The sequence below is a fragment of the Salvia miltiorrhiza genome, chromosome 2 (genome assembly GCF_028751815.1).
Source record: "Salvia miltiorrhiza cultivar Shanhuang (shh) chromosome 2, IMPLAD_Smil_shh, whole genome shotgun sequence".
Taxonomy (NCBI): domain Eukaryota; kingdom Viridiplantae; phylum Streptophyta; class Magnoliopsida; order Lamiales; family Lamiaceae; genus Salvia; species Salvia miltiorrhiza.
In genome coordinates this window covers 23,269,174-23,290,635 of record NC_080388.1, presented here as the reverse complement: position 1 = coordinate 23,290,635, position 21,462 = coordinate 23,269,174, and the positions used below count along the sequence as shown (strand labels likewise).

General features: G+C 34.3%; 2 protein-coding genes across 3 annotated transcripts; one reads left to right on the top strand and one right to left on the bottom strand.

Moving 5' to 3' along the window:
* Window positions 1–8,604: 8,604 nt before the first annotated feature.
* Window positions 8,605–10,304, top strand: LOC131012964 (uncharacterized). Of its 2 annotated transcripts, none has more exons than XM_057940949.1 (3): window positions 8,605–8,781; window positions 9,130–9,494; window positions 9,564–10,304. In XM_057940949.1, the coding sequence occupies exon 3, from the start codon at window positions 9,672–9,674 to the stop codon at window positions 10,128–10,130; it is 459 nt and encodes a 152-aa protein (XP_057796932.1). In that variant the 5' UTR covers window positions 8,605–8,781; window positions 9,130–9,494; window positions 9,564–9,671; the 3' UTR covers window positions 10,131–10,304. Both variants share the same exon structure in this region, with proteins under 2 accessions (XP_057796932.1, XP_057796933.1).
* A 9,142-nt stretch (window positions 10,305–19,446) lies between these two features.
* LOC131008156 (uncharacterized) lies at window positions 19,447–20,898 on the bottom strand. The gene is made up of 3 exons (XM_057935050.1): window positions 20,359–20,898; window positions 20,013–20,238; window positions 19,447–19,907 (listed from the first exon to the last, which is right to left on the bottom strand). Exons 1-3 carry the CDS (start codon window positions 20,881–20,883, stop codon window positions 19,447–19,449), a joined length of 1,212 nt encoding a protein of 403 aa, XP_057791033.1. The 5' UTR covers window positions 20,884–20,898.
* Window positions 20,899–21,462: the final 564 nt, after the last annotated feature.

Here is a 21,462-nt window from a genome sequence, read left to right as displayed (position 1 = left end):
TCTTCCTTCCATCAACACATCAAAAATTCAAACAAATAAAATCCCTAATATCATTCCCTTCATCAGCATCGCTTCTTCCCCTAATATTACAGAGCCACTTTTTTTTTTCTCATTTCTTCTTCCTTAAGTTCGTTCGCCCTTCCTCACAAATCCGCCGCTGCGGCTCTTTCTCCGGCGAAGAGCCGTCGGCTGCCCTCTCTCTCATCACATGCACACATCACAGGCGCAGAGATGCACACACACACCTTATCTCTCTCTCTCTCTCTCTCTCGCGTGACCAGACACGCACCACAGACGGCGGCGCCCGCACACAGGCACCGACCGCCATCTCTCTTCGGCGAATCGACAGCGGTGAGCTGCCGCGCCGTTCCAGAATCCAGACCCCAATCACAACCGCCGACTCCCTCAATCGGAAACACCCTCTGGGTCTCTCTCTCTGTCTCGCAACTCTCCGATCTTGGTAAAGACGCTGCCCCACGCGGCGCTGACTCCTTCCTCGCGATGACAAAGATGCCGCCGCCACCGTCTTCGTTTCTTCGGCAACCGCGGTGGTGCCGAGGCTGCTGCCCCCCCTTTCCCTGACTCGACTCAATTCGGTACTTACAGGCGCGACAACATAGCAAGTTGAAAGGCAGAGAAATAAAATCAAAGCTTCAAACTTCTACTTCTTTTATCAGTGAAAGCCAAGTTCTTGAAATTGTTCAAGGTCTATTTAGAAAAAAAACTTGTTGCTTCTTCTTTCTCTTCTTTTTCTTCTCTAGTTGTCGTCGTGGTTTTGGGGTTTGGGTGGTGTTGGTGGTTGCAGTAGCACTGGCAATAGCGATAATGGAAGAATTTTGTTGGTAAATTCAAATGCTCCGATGAGTAGAGCAACCATGATTGTTGTTAGAGTGCAAATTTCATCTTATTTATAGAGCTCAAAATGTGGAGGCTAAGTATACTTGTTCTCCAAGAACATATCAGGAAAGGACGGATTAACATATTTAAAAGGTATATTCTTGAAGACCAAGTTTCGAAAGAGATAGTCTAGTGGATAATAAAATGATAAAATGATTGATATTACATGTTGGTTAAAAGGTTTCTTCATTTTCCCGCCAAAATGCCATATTGGTTAAGGTTGAGCTTTTATATATATATAGATAATATCGAAAGTTAACTACGTATCGTTTTTGTTGATGATGAAATGATGAAGTGACGTGTAATGTGATTTCTTTGTTAACAGAGATAGTTAATCTGTGTATATTTTTTTGCCTTCTCACCGCTTTATAGCTGACATCTCTTCGGCGAAAGTTGAAATTAGGAATTTAGCTTGAGAAGTTATTTCAAAATTATTAGCGCGTAATGAAGTTATTGATAACACTTAACTAAGAGTTATTGGGGCTTAGAGCACCGGCAACGCCTTACTCGATAGGCTACTCGAGTAAGGCGTTGCCTTCGAGTAGGTGCGTTGCGGGGGGCGGTACTCAAGCAATACTCGAGTCTTCGAGTATGCTCGAAGGGGGGAGAGGAAAGGCGCGTGCAATGCACGCGCTCTAATTAAAAAAAATAGATAAATTCGAATTTTGACTGCTTTGCCTCGATATGCGTGCTTTGACCGACCGTTTCCAATTTTTTTTTTTTTTCTTCTTCTTCTCCTCTTTAAAAAACCTCAACTTCTCCATTTTTCTTCACACCTCTTCTTCTCCAATTTTCTTCTCCTCCATTTCTCTACAAGATTTTTCTTCCGTCATGGATCCACACAACCCTTTCTACGATCCAAATTGGTGCCCCGATCTCTCCTCCGATTATCATCCGATATGGGAGGAATCAACTTGGAGGAGACCCCGCCCGAGGAGGAACCAGTCAGTGCACAGCAGAGTGCCTCCCAACCAAATAAGGGCGGCCGGAGGAAGGAAATGGCCACCAAAATCAAGCACGACAAGGAAGGAAGGATCCGTCATACTTACCTTCCCAAGCATACGGATCTCATCATCCAAATTTGGGCGGAGGAGACCAACGACGCCATTCGTGGGACGGATCAGAAGGGGGAGGCGTATTGGGGCCGGATCCGCGCACGTGTGAACCCCATCATCGGCGTCGACCTTAAGAGCAAGCAACTTCAAGGCCACTGGTCCCGGGTGAGCGCGGATGTGCATCTCTGGGAAGCTATTTGGGTGGAGACGCGCAACAATTGGCCCTCCGGTCATTCGGATGATATGCTGCGTGACAAGGCCCAAATCCTCTTCAAGGCTCGAAGCCCACAAAGGGCCTCCTTCAATTTCTGGAACGTGTGGAAAGTTCTCCGGAACAATCTCAAGTTCAAGTCGATGTACCTCGTTGGAGACGTGCATGCCTCCAAGAGGAGATCTCTTCTTCCCGGCCCATTGGCAACAAGGCGGCGAAGGCTGCAAAGGGGCAAGGGAAGGCAGCAGCGTCGCATACGAGCTCGGAGCCTCCACCGAAAATAGTGGAGAGGTTGGACAGGTCCGACCAGCAGATGAGGGCATTCACCGCCCAGTACCAGCGGAGGAACGATATCAGGGAGAGGGAGCTCGATATGCAGCTCCTGAACGCGGATACGACGCACACGACGGACGCACAAAGGGCATTGCACGCGTCTATGGTCGCCGACGTGCTCAGGCGTCGTGGTCTAGACTAAGATTTTAATTATGTGATTTTAACGATGGGGTAATATGATGTTTTAGGTGTTTTTAATTTTTATGTTATTTTTTTTTATGTTTTAGGTGTTTTTAAATTTTTATGTAATTTTTTTTTATGTTTAGGTGTTTTTAAATTTTATGTTTAATGGCGTATTTAACTATTACAAAAATATGTTATTTAAATTATGCAATAAAATTTAAATGAAAAACATAAAATCAAAACTAATGTTATCAAGTAGGCTATCAAGTAACCCCAATGCAGCACTATCTACTCAATAACACAACCACTATCAAGTAGGCTATCAAGTAACCCCATTGCGGATGCTCTTAACTACATAAATTTTGAGCTTATTTGGATTTTTTACATAAATTTTAAAAATTGTTAAAAAAATACATAAATTTTGTGACTAGCAAATTTATCATGATTTTGAATTAGCTGAAATTGAAATTAACATGACATGTAGAATGACAAAAATTAAATGAATTGTCAACAACGTGAAAAAGATAAATTGAGATGACAAAATTACATATTTTTCTTTTTTAGTATACTAGTGTACCTCCCGCGTTATGCGCGGTTGAATGTGAATTTAGACTCACATAAAATCTGCATATATATGTTTTATAATATTAATATAAACTAATATAATTAAAATTTGACACCAAAATTATATTTTGTTAATTAAGAGATCTAATATTTTAACATTACCAATGTAATTATACAAAAATATAACATGTGTCTATATATAAATATTGTATCACTTATATATGGAGTTTCTATAATTACACTAATTAAACCAGATTTATCGCATAAAATAAGCTGTGTATGAATTTTCTATGTAACATTATGAATTTGGTTTAGTTAAAAAAAAAAACATTATGAATTTGGTGTGAAAAATGATTAATTAAAAAAAATATCAACCTATAAAATTCAAACTTTTAATAAAACAAACAAAATTCATAAAAAGAAAGAAAAAATATTAATTAGAAATATTTTGAAAGATATTTGAATATGTTACACATTTGAACGGAAGTTAGAAGTATTTATTTTTTTGAATATGATTAAACTTTAAATGATAACAATTTATTTATTTTAAATTAATTTTTTACATATTATATATCAAAGTAAAGATCTTTTTATGATCTTTTATTTAAGATGCATTTTGTATATTATATTCATAATAAATTATTAAATAAATAAATCAGAAAATAGGTTTTATATAATTAATGAGAATAAAAAGTAAATGAAGAAGTGTAACCGTTTTTTTTTTTAGATAACAAAGTGTATCCGTTTGAAACAAAAGAATTAACCACTAATTAAGATTTTTTCCAATTCCAATTATGTCCTTCAAATTGAATGAAATTACATTTACTTTGCTCTTTATATATACTAGTGTACCTCCCGCGCATCGCGCAGTGATTGTGATTTTAGACTCACTTAAATTATTCATACGCTTTATAATTATTAATATAAACTAATAAAATTTAAATTTGACACAAAATTTATTATTTGCAAAGTGATGTAATTTTTAATACAACCAATGTAATTTATATAAAAATATGGTTCCTCATTTTAAGGAAAATATCACTTTTTAAAATATAAATTTTTTTAATATGTTAAAACTCTAAATTATCACAACTTGCTCATTTTAATTTTGTTTTACATACTATTATATATCAAATTAAAGGTAATTTCATGACCTTTCATTCAAGATATATATTACATATTTTATCTAAAATAGAATTTCATGAAAATGAGAAAAATATAAATTGTCAACAAAATGAGAAAAATGAGAGGAAGGGATTAAAAATTTAAACTTAATTCACAAAAATAGTAACATGCATATGCAATGCCGATTTATATGCAAGATTATTTAAATGGGCAGTTTTTTTTCTTCTTCCAATTTATAATTTACGGCAGTTTTCATTAGCATAGGATTCATGTATTTTTTTTCAATAAATTCCAATTATATCCTTTAAATTGAATTAAATTACATTTACTTTGCTTTTTATATATACTAGTGCATCTCCCGCGCGATGCGCGGTGATTGTGGTTCTAGACTTGCGCGAGCTACACATACAATATATATACTTCCTCAATTCAAAAAAAAAATATGACACTATTGGTGGACATAATTTTTCATAAAATGAGTGGTGATTTTTACCATTATAAAAAATGAGCACTTGAGATTAAATTAAGGATGATATGTTTTTATAAATAAGTGGTATTTGTAAACATAAAAGATGAAGAAAAGATGTGGGATCATGTCTTAAAATGAAAAGTAGTATTATAGTTTTCTGGACACCCAAAATGATAAAAGTATTTTCGTAGATGGTGGAAGTATTATACTATCTTCTTATAATAATGACATTGTTTCATATTAACAAATTTTCAATGTAAAATAATTAGATACAAAAAGCAAAATATCATAAATATATAAAAATAGCGATGAGAAGAATAACAAAATGTTAAGAAGATGTTTCAGTGTTGTACTATTCTCAACTTTCAAGAAATTAACAGTGTTGTACATATATATATATATATATATATATATATATATATATATATATATATAGAGAGAGAGAGAGAGAGAGAGAGAGAGAGAGAGAGAGAGAGAGAGAGGGAGAGAGAGAGATTATTAACAGACAACTTGCTCATTTTTACTTTTAAAAAAATAACTTATTCATTTTAAATTGATTTATACCTGTATCAAATTTAAGATGTATAATTACATATTGCATATTTTATCTTGAAAAAATGATTTTTTTCTTGTGAACTTGAAGTTTGTAAGTAATGCATTAATTAATAGTTAGTTTATAATATTAATTATTTTAAAACAAAGTATTCATTGTTTTATTTTTGTAAAGAGTAAACTAACATTTTTTTTTAAATTTTAATATGGGAGCATTTTAAAAATATGTAACATTTACAACTACTTTTAAATTCAAAGTTGTAATTAATAATCAAATCTAGTAATATATACAATGCTATATAAGAAAAATATTAAAAATAAAATTATAAAAAATAAAAATAAAAAATTATTTCATTCAAATAATATGCTGAAAATTTAAACTATTATAACATATTCATTTTAAATTCAGTTTATACATATAATATATTAAACCTCTTTTTATAAATTTTCATTTAATAGACATATTGCATATGTTATATATAATTCATTTACACGTAAAAAAGAAAATGATATATGTAAATAAAAAGATGAAGAAAATGATTAGTTAACGTGCCTTAAATTTTAGTTGGATGGGACAATTATTTTTCCTTTTTTTTGAAATAAATGTAAATTTAGTTTGAGCTTTAGATTATTAAAGTATTTATATTATATATGTGATTATATGAAATTGTTGGTTATTTGTGGATTAGATAATTTAATTGTAAACGTCTAATTATACATTTAATTGTAAACTGACAATTATATCCTTCTACTTGAATTTATTTTATTTAAAAAATAAATATATTTACTCATTCTTCTATATATATATATATATATATATATATATATATATATATATATATATAGTAATCCATCTATGCTATGCACATGGATTATGGATTTAAAATATAATAATATTAAAATTTACCTTTTAATATTCATGAATTTAAAGTAATACTAATAGACAACATAAACGTTTACAACATCCTTTTATATTACGGTTGTTTTCTAATTTTCTTCATAACATAATTAAACTATAAATATATAATTTGATATCTTTTGATAATAATTTTATTTTCTATTAATATATTATATACACTAAATAAATATTAATGCATAATATAATAATCAAAATATCAGAAAATGACAAAATAAGAAAAAAAGTTATAGAAAAGTTTAAACACGTCGATCTTTAGAAAAGAATATACATAAATAAAAAATAAAAAGATTTTTAATTGTTCAATTTATATCATTATATTTTATATATTTATTTATATCAGATTAAATATATACTATGTTATAACTTTCCTTGATCTTTAATTTAAGATGCATATATATATATATATATATATATATATATATATATATATATGTATATATTATCCATATGAAATCACACAAAATAGTAAAATTGTGTTTTGTGTAAAGAATAAAGAAAATAAAAATATAAAAAGTTACACTCTCTACATTTTTTTTTCAAAAATAAATATAGATGCAAAATTTTAAAAATTAAAATATAATTATTAAGAAAAAAAAAGCATAAAATTATCCTACTTCATTTCATGCCTGAATGAAAATTTTCTTATGATAGAGCAAGCTAAAACGCAATTCCAAATTTTAGGGAAAATATTACTATTCTAAATATAAATTATTTAATATATTAAAGTTTTAAATTATTATAACTTGTTGATATTAATTTTTTTTTTACATATTATATATCAAATTAAAGGTAATTTCATGACCTTCCATCAAGATGTATAATTCATATTTTATCTAAAATATAATTTAATGAAAATAGAAAAGGAAGAACAATAATTGTATCATTAAATAATGGGCAGTTTTTTTTTTTTTCCAATTGAAATATTCGGCTAGGCATTAGGTATTAGTGTAGATAGTGCTTTTTTTCCAATTCCAATTATGTCCTTCAAATTGAATGAAATTACATTTACTTTGCTCTTTATATATATAAAGATTTAGTTGAATAAGTGGTAGAAATCCATCAACTTCATGTATTTTAATTGAAACTCAAGTTCATAAAGTTACAACCATTAACCCAATAACTCTTTAAATAACTTTAACCTCTTGGGCATGGAACGTGAGTCGAGCGGAGTCAGGTACTGATAAATTTAAGCATTGAAATGTTCAGAATTCATTCGCTCACCTTAACCAAGCTTAGAGGGTGTTTGACTGAGCTTATAAGCTCCTCAAAATAACTTATAAGTTGTTTAAGAGCTTATAAGTTCCTTTAAAGTGTTTGACAAAATAAGCTCATCAACAGCTTATAAGCTCCAAAAATAAACTCCAAGAGCTTATAAGCTCCCCAAAAATTAAGTTCATCTACTTCAACTTATTTTTGTATAATCTCATATGCAACAATCTTTTTACAAATATTTTTCAATGTATAATTTATTATTTCCATCATATATCATTTAAGTTCATTTTTCTTCGATTTTCTCTCTCTAAAAAAATATTTTCTCTCTCTAGCAAAAAAAATTATCTTTCTAGCTTATAAGCTCAATCATCCAAACACTTTGACAACTTATAAGCTCTTAAAAATTACATCTTATAAGCTCTTGAAACATCTTATAAGCTCCAAGAGCTTATAAGCTATTTAAAATAAGCTTAGCCAAACACCTTCTTAGTCGAAGTTAAAATATTTAATCTATATCTATATAATATATAAAAGATGAGTTTTTCCTTCAATTTTCTCTCTTTTTCTTCTCTCACCAATTTTTTCATTATTATTATCTCTAATTTTTTTTGCATAATTTATTCTTTTCTAAACATCGTCAATTTTGATTTATGAAGAAATATTTAATATGCATCTTAAATTAAGTTCGTGACAAAATATTTAATATGATATCAAAATCATCAAAAATGAATTTAAGATAAATTAGTTATGAAAATTTAAATATTTTATTTTCTCTTTCCTCGTTAAAATTTTACAACTTTTTATTTATGTTGTGTATGAAAATATTTTATTTATTTAGGGGGTGTTTGAGTAGGTGGTTAGGTTTAGTCAATGTTGCTAAAAATAGGATTAATTTGCAGGCTAGAGGCATTGATATGATGCTGGACGTATATGTTTGATATGCAACGTTAAATTATTGAAATACCAACTTGGCTGATTGGTAGCCTCCATTACAACCAACACTATAATTTGAATGCCCTATTTTGCCCTTAAATTCCATTTGTAAAATACTGAAATACCCTCACATGTCACTAGGTCATTATAGCGGGAAAATCCACCCCATTTTTCTTTGTTAAATAGGAATTCCCCCCATTTTTCATTCACTGCTCATGGAGGCAACACAGACCTTGGCGCCAAGTTGAATAACGGAGAAGAAGAATCTGCAACGGGGCATTTGTCGCTACTTATCGGGGTAGGGATTTTGGGCACTTGTCGCTGCTTATCGGGGTAGGGATTTTTCGTCTGTTCGACACATCCATGGCAAGCAATGCGAGGCAACAAGGTTAGTTCGGGTGTACAAGGGAAATTTTGTTACGGTATCTTGAGGTTACCTATAGTTTATGGAGCAATTTCTTTGTATATGACGCCTTCGTGTGTAGAGTTTTGCTTACCTATCGGTAGTTGTTGGGTCGTCTTTATAGATTTCTCCTTATTCTGTGAATAATCTGGAATTTTTCGATATGAATCATGTGATGTTGTATCTGTGGACAAAAAAAATGATTGAGTGTACAGCGTGTTTGAGCCCCGACAGCCAACCCTCTTGTTGTGCCCTCACCATTTGCAAGCTTGGGTCGATTTTATTATGCAACTGCACATGTTTTAATGGTATGCTCACTAACTGTGGTTTAAGATATGCAAGCAGGGAGCACCGAGGGTTGCCGAGGCAGGGTAAGTAAGACGGACAAGACCCGTCGTAGCTGGTCGACAAGGGAAGAGGAGATATTGCTGGCATCGTTGAAGGAAATCGTTGCTCAAGGCTGGAAGGCAGACAATGGCTTTAGGGGCGGCTATCTGACCAAGCTTGAGGAGTCAATCCGTAAGGAATTTCCAGATACTGACATCAAAGGCATGCCCCACATTAACTCAAAGATCAGTGCTTGGAAAAAATCTTACAACTCCCTCTTAGGGATGCTTGATGTCAGCGGTGTAGGCTTCAATCACAAAGGCACCTTCATGATCGACTGCGACAACGACCAATGGGAGCTAATTGTCAAGGTATTTGTCTTCTTGACACTGCATTCCATATATGAATGAAATGTATGTTGATGTCTCCTTTGCGTGCAGAAGGATAAAAATGCTCTGAACATGCGATTTAAGAGCTGGCCCATGCTCGATGACTAGAAGGAGATATTTGGAAAAGATAGGGCCAATGGAGTTCAAGCCGAAGATCTAATGGAAGCTGTTCATGACATGTACACTGCTGAAAACATTGCGCAGGAGGACCGTGGGGCATATTTCAATTCAGCTGATGAGGAGGTTCCAACCGACGAGGCAGAGGTAAGTGTTTGCCAGACTGAGAAAAAATGCAACAGAGGAGGTGGTTCCAAGAAGAAACGCAAGTCGCCTGATGAGTTTGATAGATTGTGTGATGTGCTTGGTGAAATTGGTCACGACACTGGACTGAGGCTCGGGGACCTTGTAACTCGCATCGGTTATGAATTTGACCTTGGGCAAGCTCGGCAGACCATATTTGAGAAACTTGGGGCTATATCTGGATTGTCCACGAAGGAGAAGTTCGAAGTGTGCGAAATGCTGGCTGATAAGGTGCAACGTCTTGAGATATTTATCGGGCTGTCGGAGGATGCTAAGGCCCAGTACGTTGCGTATCTGCTGGAGTCGAAGTTAAACTAGGTTCAAATTATAATTTGGCAAAGTAGTTGATGTTAATATCCCTTTTGTGATTAAAACCTATAGCAAGTATGAAGGCTACGTAACAGCTCTTGTGACTCATTTTAGGATATCCTCTATTTGTGTTGATCGACCTTTTGTAAGATGCCATATATCTCGAGCGTACCATATTATCTATGATGCCATATATATATATATATATATATATATATATATATGGCATCATAGATAATATGGTACGCTCGAGATATATGGCATCTTACAAAAGGTCGATCAACACAAATAGAGGATATCCTAAATATATATATATATATATATATATGTTACTTTGTGGTTTGGTATTTTTGGCACCGTAGAGGAGTTTTGGTATTAATGAAATGTATCTCTTATGATTGCAATTGTTAGGTTAGCTATATCTTCTTTCGATTCAACATTTTGGCATTCAAATCATAGTACACAGTAGATTTCATAACCATATATATACATGATTGTTCATGGCTTCAAGAACTATGCCAAATGAACAACAAAAGCCCACAAAAGATAAGGATTAAACAACAAGAACTAAAAACCTTTTGCTGCATCCTAAAATAGACATTCAGGTGGAGTTATTTTCATAGTCATAGAGGTTTCACACACACAAAAACTATCTTAACTTATACCATATAACACCACCATCAGAGGGTTCAATTTACTTGCGTGGTGTCACGCCCCAATTCCCGAAGGAAGGCACGAATGCCGGGACATGACTAGGGGTTGGATTTAAGAAGCGGGAAAGAAAGGGGATAATAATAATAATAATAATAATAATAATAATAATAATAATAATAATAATAATAATAATAATAATAATAATAATAATAATAATAATAATAATACATAGATAACTTAATTAAGTAGCAATATTTTTAATATTAAAGTCGGAAAGTTTGGCTCAGCACGCTGGTGGTTTAGAACCAGTCTACAAATACGTGCGGCTAAACAATCGGACATTTAATTACAATTTTAATAAAGCGGTAAATGATGGGGTAACCGAGTCTAGCTCGCCAAAAAGAGTTGACCGACCAGCTCACTCATGAAATTGGCATAGCACAACATGATCATGAGGGCTTTGGTCAAGCGTCCAAGAGGAGCCGACTACATGCACTCACCATCGAGCGATAAATAAATTATTGCACAATAATAATATCATATATATAATCTTTAACTAGCATTTTACATACTCAAAATATATGACATTTTTTTAAAATATAATAGCTAGCTATTTCAACATATTGCAGCCAACCCGCCACAGCTGCTTCCGTCTCCACCATCTTACTAACCTGAAAAGATTGAAAAGATTTGTGGGCTGAGTACTAGTGTACCCAGTGGGTCGTGCATTTTTGAAATAATCATTTTCATATGATAGTCCATGCACATACGTGAATTATAGAAGGTTTTAAAATAAAACATTTAACTTCTATAATCACAAAACATTTTCATTCATCGCGCGCGCCATACCGTAGCACCACTGTTACCCATATCATTTCATTCGTAGTCCCTGGGCGACCCCTGGGAAGTAATCATTCATTCATTCATCATTAACTAGATGGGACCCCGGGACGAACCCATGTCAGCTACACCATCTAACCAGATTAAGGGCGAACCCAAAATCCTCATTTCGTCTATAAGGCTCATGGGGATCAATCCACTACCTTAAGACCGTGCGCACAACTTTCAATAGGCGTGTTAGACCCATTAAAAGCCACAATTGTTAACATAAGAGCATTAAACAGTGGGAGAACGTGAAAACATTTTATGGACATACCACATTTCATCTAATAATATGAGAGCTTAATAACTCAAACATACTTCGGAAAATAGAACCCACCTTAAAAATGCAGTCGGAAGTGGTTGAGTTCGACTATTTTTAAAGGAAAGCACATAATTTATTTGTTTCAGTGTGATTTTATTTGATCAACCGATTTCACAATATGTAGCTTTGCTGAGTCAATGTTTATATAGCTTTGCTGAATCAATACTCTATTTCCTAGCTTTGCTTATTAGTTTTTACCATGCAAACACGTGCATATATCTAATGACTAAGCATGCATTTGTTTAATAAGTTTTACTTGTGATATTTGCACTTTTTGTATACTATTTATATATTAACTTAAGACTTCTTATTAATATAGCTACATACGTAATAGTACTTAATTAGCTTTAGGTATATATGTATATATATGCTATAAATATATAATTCTATTATATATAAGAAATTTTAAAAGAATATAATTACATATCTATTATATATGTATATATACATGTATATCATAAATTCTAAATAGACTTTTAGGTAAAATATATTTTCAACTTTAGGAAAAATAATAATAATATGACAATATATAATGCAGTTGAGCCCATGCTGTGAAAATGCTTAAAAAAATGTCAATGTAAATTTTAAATATGATGAGAAATGAGTAACGACACATTATGCTAAGATCTAATTTATCTTAGGCTCAAATAAATCCTAAATAAATTCTACCAAATATTCTAAAAATAATCTAATATTATCTTATGGAAAATCGGGGTGTTACACTCCTCCCTCCTTATAAAATTTCGTCCTCGAAATTTGCGTACCTTGGTCATTCAACTCGGAGAACTGGGCTCACTGTTGTTTACTTCATTTTAACTCTTTTCTATTGGTGCAATCTTTAACCATATGTCCCGGTCTTCCACATTTAAAGCAAACATTTGTCCTCATTCGACATTCTCCTAAGTGAGGTTTGTTACACTGGGGACACATAGGTTTTTGTCCCTGAAATCCCCACTGTTGAGGGTATTGTTGGTTTTGCTGTTGCGGTTGTCGAAGTTGTTGCTGAAACAGTGGTTGTTGTTGTTGTGATTGTTGTGGTGGTGGTGCTCTAAAAATTTTTCTTTTCGAATTTCCTTCTTCGAATGATTCGTCTTCCCATTTTCTCTTTTCCATATTTCCACCAAATTGTTGTATAGGTTTTTTCTCTCTTTCTTTTGGTAATAATGACTCAATGTTCAAAGCCCTTGTTAGTGAGCATAGGTTAGTGTTCCTTGACTAACCAATGATATTGCAATATCAGGATGCAGCCCTTTTCTGAATTTGTCCGCCTTCTTTTCATCAGTATCCACTAGTTGTGGATAATATCTTGACAATCGATTAAATTCACGATCATATTCTGTTACCGTATTCTTTTCCTGCCTTAAATTCCAAAACTCATTATGTCTCTTTTGCCTATAGCATTTTGGAATAAACTTTTCAAATAGCTTTTCCTTGAAGCTTTCCCAAGTCAAAGTGTCCTTCTGTGCCCGAGTCATAGTTCTTTCGACTGATTCCCACCAGAAGTCAGCCTCATCGATCATTTGGTATTTTGCACAAATTACCTTTTCTTTATCGTCACACCTTATATAGGCAAAGATTCTTTCTATCGTTCTAACCCATTTTTCGGCGTCTACAGGATCACCTAGGCCATCAAAAGTCGGAGGGTGTTGTTTCCTGAACATATTTTCGGTATCTCGAATTGGGATATGATTAACTAGTTCCTCATTCTCAGGGTTTCCATTGTTTCTACCTCGGGTTCTAGTTGCCAGCTGTCATAAAAGATATCCTTAATAAGTCTCTCTATCAGCTAACATAACTACGTCCAATGCAACATTTGGATCATTTCATTATATCCTTTTCTTATCACTTTCTTTTGTCATAAAAGTAATCACATATTTTCCAACCATAATGCATGGAAGAATCAGTCATCATTTTGAAGCTATCTTTAATGCATAATAATTTATGCATTTTATAATTCATTCCTTGTGAGAAACTCATGTGAGAAACTCAAATAGAACTCATCAAATATTTCCTGAAAAATCATTTCTTGCGCGCTTTTACGAATAAGCTTATTTAAACATATGCTACTTTTAATTCATGCTTTTTGTAAAAATAACATACCTTGGTGGAGAGATAGCTAGCTAGGGGTTGCCGCATTTATATATTCAATCACATTTATTTTTTTTATTCATTTATTGATTAATTCAAAGCCAAAAATATTACTCTGATATTAATCGGGTACCAAAGTAGGAGCGTGGATCCGACAGGATCCTGCTCTGATACCACTTTGTCACGCCCCAATTCCCGAAGGAAGGCACGAATGCCGGGACATGACTAGGGGTTGGATTTAAGAAGCGGGAAAGAAAGGGGATAATAATAATAATAATAATAATAATAATAATAATAATAATAATAATAATAATAATAATAATAATAATAATAATAATACATAGATAACTTAATTAAGTAGCAATATTTTTAATATTAAAGTCGGAAAGTTTGGCTCAGCACGCTGGTGGTTTAGAACCAGTCTACAAATACGTGCGGCTAAACAATCGGACATTTAATTACAATTTTAATAAAGCGGTAAATGATGGGGTAACCGAGTCTAGCTCGCCAAAAAGAGTTGACCGACCAGCTCACTCATGAAATTGGCATAGCACAACATGATCATGAGGGCTTTGGTCAAGCGTCCAAGAGGAGCCGACTACATGCACTCACCATCGAGCGATAAATAAATTATTGCACAATAATAATATCATATATATAATCTTTAACTAGCATTTTACATACTCAAAATATATGACATTTTTTTAAAATATAATAGCTAGCTATTTCAACATATTGCAGCCAACCCGCCACAGCTGCTTCCGTCTCCACCATCTTACTAACCTGAAAAGATTGAAAAGATTTGTGGGTTGAGTACTAGTGTACCCAGTGGGTCGTGCATTTTTGAAATAATAATTTTCATATGATAGTCCATGAACATACGTGAATTATAGAAGGTTTTAAAATAAAACATTTAACTTCTATAATCACAAAACATTTTCATTCATCGCGCGCGTCATACCGTAGCACCACTGTTACCCTTATCATTTCATTCGTAGTCCCTGGGCGACCCCTGGGAAGTAATCATTCATTCATTCATCATTAACTAGATGGGACCCCGGGACGAACCCATGTCAGCTACACCATCTAACCAGATTAAGGGCGAACCCAAAATCCTCATTTCGTCTATAAGGTTCATGGGGATCAATCCACTACCTTAAGACCGTGCGCACAACTTTCAATAGGCGTGTTAGACCCATTAAAAGCCACAATTGTTAACATAAGAGCATTAAACAGTAGGAGAACGTGAAAACATTTTATGGACATACCACATTTCATCTAATAATATGAGAGCTTAATAACTCAAACATACTTTGGAAAATATAACCCATCTTAAAAATGCAGTCGGAAGTGGTTGAGTTCGACTATTTTTTAAGGAAAGCACATAATTTATTTGTTTCAGTGAGATTTTATTTGATCAACCGATTTCACATATATATAAGCGAATATGTAGCTTTGCTGAGTCAATGTTTATATAGCTTTGCTGAATCAATACTCTATTTCCTAGCTTTGCTTATTAGTTTTTACCATGCAAACACGTGCATGTATCTAATGACTAAGCATGCATTTGTTTAATAAGTTTTACTTGTGATATTTGCACTTTTTGTATACTATTTATATATTAACTTAAGACTTCTTATTAATATAGCTACATACGTAATAGTACTTAATTAACTTTAGGTATATATGTATATATATGCTATAAATATATAATTCTATTATATATAAGAAATTTTAAAAGAATATAATTACATATCTATTATATATGTATATATATATGTATATCATAAATTCTAAATAGACTTTTAGGTAAAATATATTTTCAACTTTAGGAAAAGTAATAATAATATGCATGACAATATATAATGCTGTTGAGCCCATGCTGTGAAAATGCTTAAAAAAATGTCAATGTAAATTTTAAATATGAAGAGAAATGAGTAACGACACATTATGCTAAGATCTAATTTATCTTAGGCTCAAATAAATCCTAAATAAATTCTACCAAATATTCTAAAAATAATCTAATATTATCTTATGGAAAATCGGGGTGTTACACGTGGACTCGAGGACGCGCAAGAGCTTTCTTCGACGTTGGTTGTCTTGCCCCCACGGCGCTTGCGCCAACCAGTCGGCGGCATCCTGGAAACAAGTTTTGGACGTGGGTTTGAGCCGACATTGTCGCCTGTTGGCATAGGGGCAACGCACGACATAGCATCGTCGGCAAACAACTTTCGCACGGCTTGGCTTGGCCTATGTGCAGCAGATGGGTTCACCTCCTCATCAGGCGATGAAGAGATTATTTGCAGAGTGTGGCTGATTGTTGGGTTCGGCGAATCACTGATGAGTATGACCGTGTGCGACGGCTCTTTCTTGATGTCAGTCTTTCTGAAGAGCAAGCACATGGTGTAATACTCCGGCTCTCCCTCACGCAAGTACGCTCCAGCGAAGAAGTTCTCCTATAACACACAGATGACATAACCTTGACAACTTTGCTATGAAAGACATATTGCAATACTTAAATGAAAAAACTATAGCAAAAACACCGTTTTACCGTGATTATTGTCTCCCATACTTCACTTGCTGCCACAATCTCATTGCTCTCAACGACCCAGCGAGTTTGTTTTGTACGCGTCAGCTTCTTGAAGGTATTGTACCTCTTCTCGAGGAACTCCATACGTTTTTTGACTTCCGAAAGACTCAAGCTTTTCTCGAATTTTTTGTTGATGGCGATCATGGTGGTAGTAAGCTGATCACTATTTTTATAGCAACAAAAACTGCAACTAAACAGTGTAATTGTAGCACAGAAATAGCAAGCAGAGTATCGTATCCACAGAGACTATTATAACGAAATCACTCTATCTATTCCCTAAACAGACTCTCACAGTATGCAGGTAAACGATTATGAAGAAGATTTAATTAACTAAAACTAAAACGCAATAAATCTAAACACGTAAGAAATATCAAATAATAAAGACAACTGATCCTAGGGTAGTAAATTCATTAACTAAATCCACATAATAAATCTATTAATCCTATGTACCAGTTTAATCCAGTTATGATGAGAGATCACTTAATTAATCAATTACTCTCGCTAGAGCAGCAACGATAGTAGATTAGTAAATTATCTATCTCCGTTAGGTCTCAAGAAAATCTACTAACTCCCAATAGCTCCTAAGAATAGCTCCCTATGATCCACCTATCTCCGCTAGGTCTCAAGGTTAAAATCATATCATACATTCCTGAATCCGCTAAACAGTTATCTCCGCTAGGTCTCAAACCGAATAGCTAAACATGCAAACTATTGGCCAAATAATTCACAAGAAAATAAGCACCAGGAATTATGAATCATAAACTGGAAGGCACAAAGGTATTAACAAATAAATCACATAAATTCAATCAACTATTTACAAACCCTAGAATCAGCTAAAGGAAACTAGCCAGACATGCTAAAATAAAACATAAACATAATTAAATAGAACGCAATTATAAAAACTAAATTGTATAAAAACCGAATGAAAAACGATTGTAGCGGCTTGAATCTTCAGTCTTGATCCAAGCCTTGAAAACTAGAAAGCAATGAAATTCTGAAAGCTAGAAAACTGAAAAATAAAATCTGGGAACCCTGAATAGGTGCAAGGAAGACCTATATATAGTACCAGGGTTAAACTACAGAGTTTGAGCTCGAAAAGACTTTGTAAAACGCATAAAAACTCAAAAACCCGGACTCGCGGCGGTCGCACGGCGGGCAGGCGGCGATCGCCGGCTCCTTCTTTAAATTTCCTCATGACGCGGCGGGCGCCGCTCGATCGCCAGCCACGCCGATTTCTCGGCGGGCTGCGCGGCGGGCGCCGGCTGCTGCTCAAATTTCCTTCATGAGCCGGCGGTCACCGGCTGGGTCGCCGGTTGATCGCCGGCAGCTCCGTTTCTTCCTTTTCTCGAGCTCTTCAAGCTCGATTCGTCGATTTTCGCATCCGGAACACTTGTAACTTGATATTTGGATCTTCAACATCCATATGCAGCTTTCAAAACACTCAAACCTATAGCAAAATGACCAAAACCATACCCAAAAGCAATATCACAAAAGAATATGAAACTTAAACTAAATGATATCACAACCAAGCATAATTCTAGCACTTTGAACACTTAAACACTCCTAAAAACAATGCAAAATGAGTGTTTATCATAAGCGCATGCATAGACTGATACGCCGAGATGGGGAAGCACTCGTCCTCCATCTGAAGGACACGACGGAGTAGCAACTCATCCATAGCAGATTCCCATTTGAGGTTGTAGAAAAACAAATATTGGCTAGGTACATCGGATAACTTCATTTTCACACACTATTTTTTTTTTTGGGTTTGTTGATGTGTAATTTCCAACTGCATAAGTGATGGATTTAAATAGATAATTTGTATAGAAGGTAACTTGGTGACGGTTGGACATGGTTAATTACGGGTAGGTGAATACGAATTCAATTTAGTGCAGCTTTCTTTTGGACTCAAAAGTTACAAGATTTGGCGGTGCAGGTGCATTGATGATATTTCAGAACTTGATTAAAATGGGTGAGTAGATACATATGAGTTTAGAAGTAATTGCTTTGATTGACACATAACCACTTTTAGAAAATGAGATATTCTAATGAAGTTCTCTAATAAAATAAATGCAGCATGGGAAGAAAAAAAAACAAAAAAAAAAGAACAAAAAGTAGCAGGTGGAAATCTATATCTATATATGAAAACACAATTTGTGACAATTTTGTAATAAAATCATCAATTGAAGGCAATGATAGAAGTTAATAAAAATGGGAGATGAGGGAGAATAAAAAGAAAATGTTTTATATTTAAAAAATTTAATTAACATAACTTATTTGTTATAATTTATTTTTAATTATTTTTATCATAATTTTTAATTTACATTAAATTAAACTAAGCCAAGCTCAGACGCAGATCAGCTGTTTTCACTACATATCCACAAGACAAAACAAAAGTAATAATCCCAACTTCAAACTACAAAAAAAAAGGCTTTTGTTTTTCTAAATACATAGTCATGAGCCAAATTAGATAATCATCCCAGCACTTACTACAACAAAAAGAAAAGTCATAGTAGGCGATGCCTGTAGAGTGTAAGAAAGACCAAAAAAACAGTGAACTTTACTCCAACAATTGAATTTTCAAGTTTGAAGCACTCATATTGCCATACAAATAAACACAATTCTCCAACAAGTTTAAATCAACGCTAGTTCAATCATCAAAAAGAAGTCTCATGATCACAATAAACTACAACCTATAGTTTTCAAAACTAGCATTACATAAGTAGGAAACACAAAATGATATAATCAAAGAAGTAGTAAGTCTTTATCAGCCACATGCACAACCAAACTTAAGTTGATACTAGATATTGCTGCCACATTATCTGTGCTAAATTGTCCCTTGCCGCGTTCCACTCCGGTGAAGGCTCAACGCCATCGATGTATTCCTCATTATCAGATTCAGTATCCGCAGTTTCCACATATTGATTGTCAAATTGCTGCTCTATTGGATCTACAGGCATGTTAGTCCTTATGAAATTGTTGATGACAAAACATGCCATGATCAATCGATTTTGAACCTTGACAGGGTAGCAGGAGGTGCTTCGGAGAATGCCCCATCTCATTTTCATGATACCAAAGGCACGTTCAATTGCGTTACGTGCCTTTGCATGGCGCAAATTCAAAAGTTCTCGGGCGTTTTGTGGTCTAGCAGCAAGAGGGCCCCATTCTTTGAGATGATATATAACGATTTTGTACGGTGCCAAAAAGCCTTCACAATTTGCATAGCCGTTATCGCACAGGTAGTAATTGCCTACGAGCACATACAATTTAACAAAAAGAGGATTAATAAAATAAATTTCACAATTAATGCAGCTTGAATTAACCGTTTGTAATGATAACTAGTCTCTTTGATTACCCTTAGGTACTCTGAACCCATGAACCCTCGTGAGTGCATCGCGCAAGACTCTAGAATCCGCGGCGGAACCTTCCCATCCAGGGAGAACATACACAAACTGTAGGTGTCGATCGCACACCGCCAATGTGTTAGTTGCAATCTGTCCCTTCCGGGTTCTATATCGCGGTTTATCCTTGTTTGGCCCCATAACATCGATGTAGGTGCCATCCAGTGCCCCTAAGCAGCCCTGACAACATAATGACAAAAGAGTGCATTAGCAATTCACTCAATTGGCAGTAGAATGTAAAATGAGATTGAATCACGTGCAAAGTAAATTAAAAAAATAGACATAAACTATATAGTTTACCTTAAACCATCCCCATCTAGAATCTATGCACTCTTCATCGACCGGCTTTGGTTTAACGAGAAGTAGCACGTGTAAAGACAAGATAGCTTTCAAGACAACGTGTACGTAGTGTGATACCGTCTGCCCGGAACGCCAAAAATTGAACCTAACCACGCGGTTTTTTTTATGATGGGCTAGGACCGATAGGAACATGGCTACTTGTTCCTCTACGGTAACGAACCTGCCATTCCTCATGCCTGCCAGTTGCCGTAACAATTGGCACAACCGACCGAATGTGTTGCGATCCATTCTTAAATTAACTATGCAGTCAACATCACTAAAATTTACCATCCTATCTAAGTGCTTAATTTGATCAGGCATACGCTGTATCAAAGCAAAGGGTTCAACCGTTGAACTACGTTTCCTCTTGCGGGACCTAACTGTGGCTACATGATGGACAACTACGGCCAGTTGCGACATAAGATTAAGCAGTATTTCTTCAACCATGGAATACATGTATGCTCTTAAACGACATTGTGATTGCATTTTGACGAACACACACTACACAGAGCCCAGTAACTGCTGTAACACAAAGAAGGGATGCCTCACTAAATAAATGCACAATTGTGCAGCCATATACACAACAACATTGAAATCATAAAAAATGCATTTAGCAACTCATCATACTACACTATCACAACATATCAACCAACACCAACATAATCACGATTCAACAAGCCACCAAAACTGTATCGATGAACATTACACATTGCACCAGCACAAGCATCGCCAAATATTATATAAATGTAGCATAACCTCTATGAAAAAAAATTCTATTAAACATACATGCCCTCCATACTCAAATCCTTGACTTCAGATGGTAACTTCACAATTATCGATAGAAAAACTCCACAAATCATTCAACAACACTCTCAAATGCCAGAAAGGAGCAACAAATTCATGTTATTTACAAGTAAATGATGGAAAAACAAGTTTTCAGTTTGCTCAGATACCCAGGTAACGAACGGTGAGCACCATTTCGACTTACCTGATGAGTAAATTCAATCAGTAAACCATAAATCTGGAATTGGGTTCACAGACACGACAAAGATTACACGTAGGATG

Excerpts from the sequence above, each read along its gene's own strand:
- LOC131012964 (XM_057940949.1), top strand. The coding sequence starts at position 9,672 with ATGGAAGCTGTTCATGACATGTACACTGCTGAAAACATTGCGCAGGAG.
- LOC131008156 (XM_057935050.1), bottom strand. The coding sequence starts at position 20,883 with ATGCAATCACAATGTCGTTTAAGAGCATACATGTATTCCATGGTTGAA. Across the intron at positions 20,239-20,358 it reads CTAGATGGGGATGGTTTAAG|GGCTGCTTAGGGGCACTGGA; the intron begins GTAAACTATATA and ends TTATGTTGTCAG. Across the intron at positions 19,908-20,012 it reads TGGGTTCAGAGTACCTAAGG|GCAATTACTACCTGTGCGAT; the intron begins GTAATCAAAGAG and ends ATGTGCTCGTAG.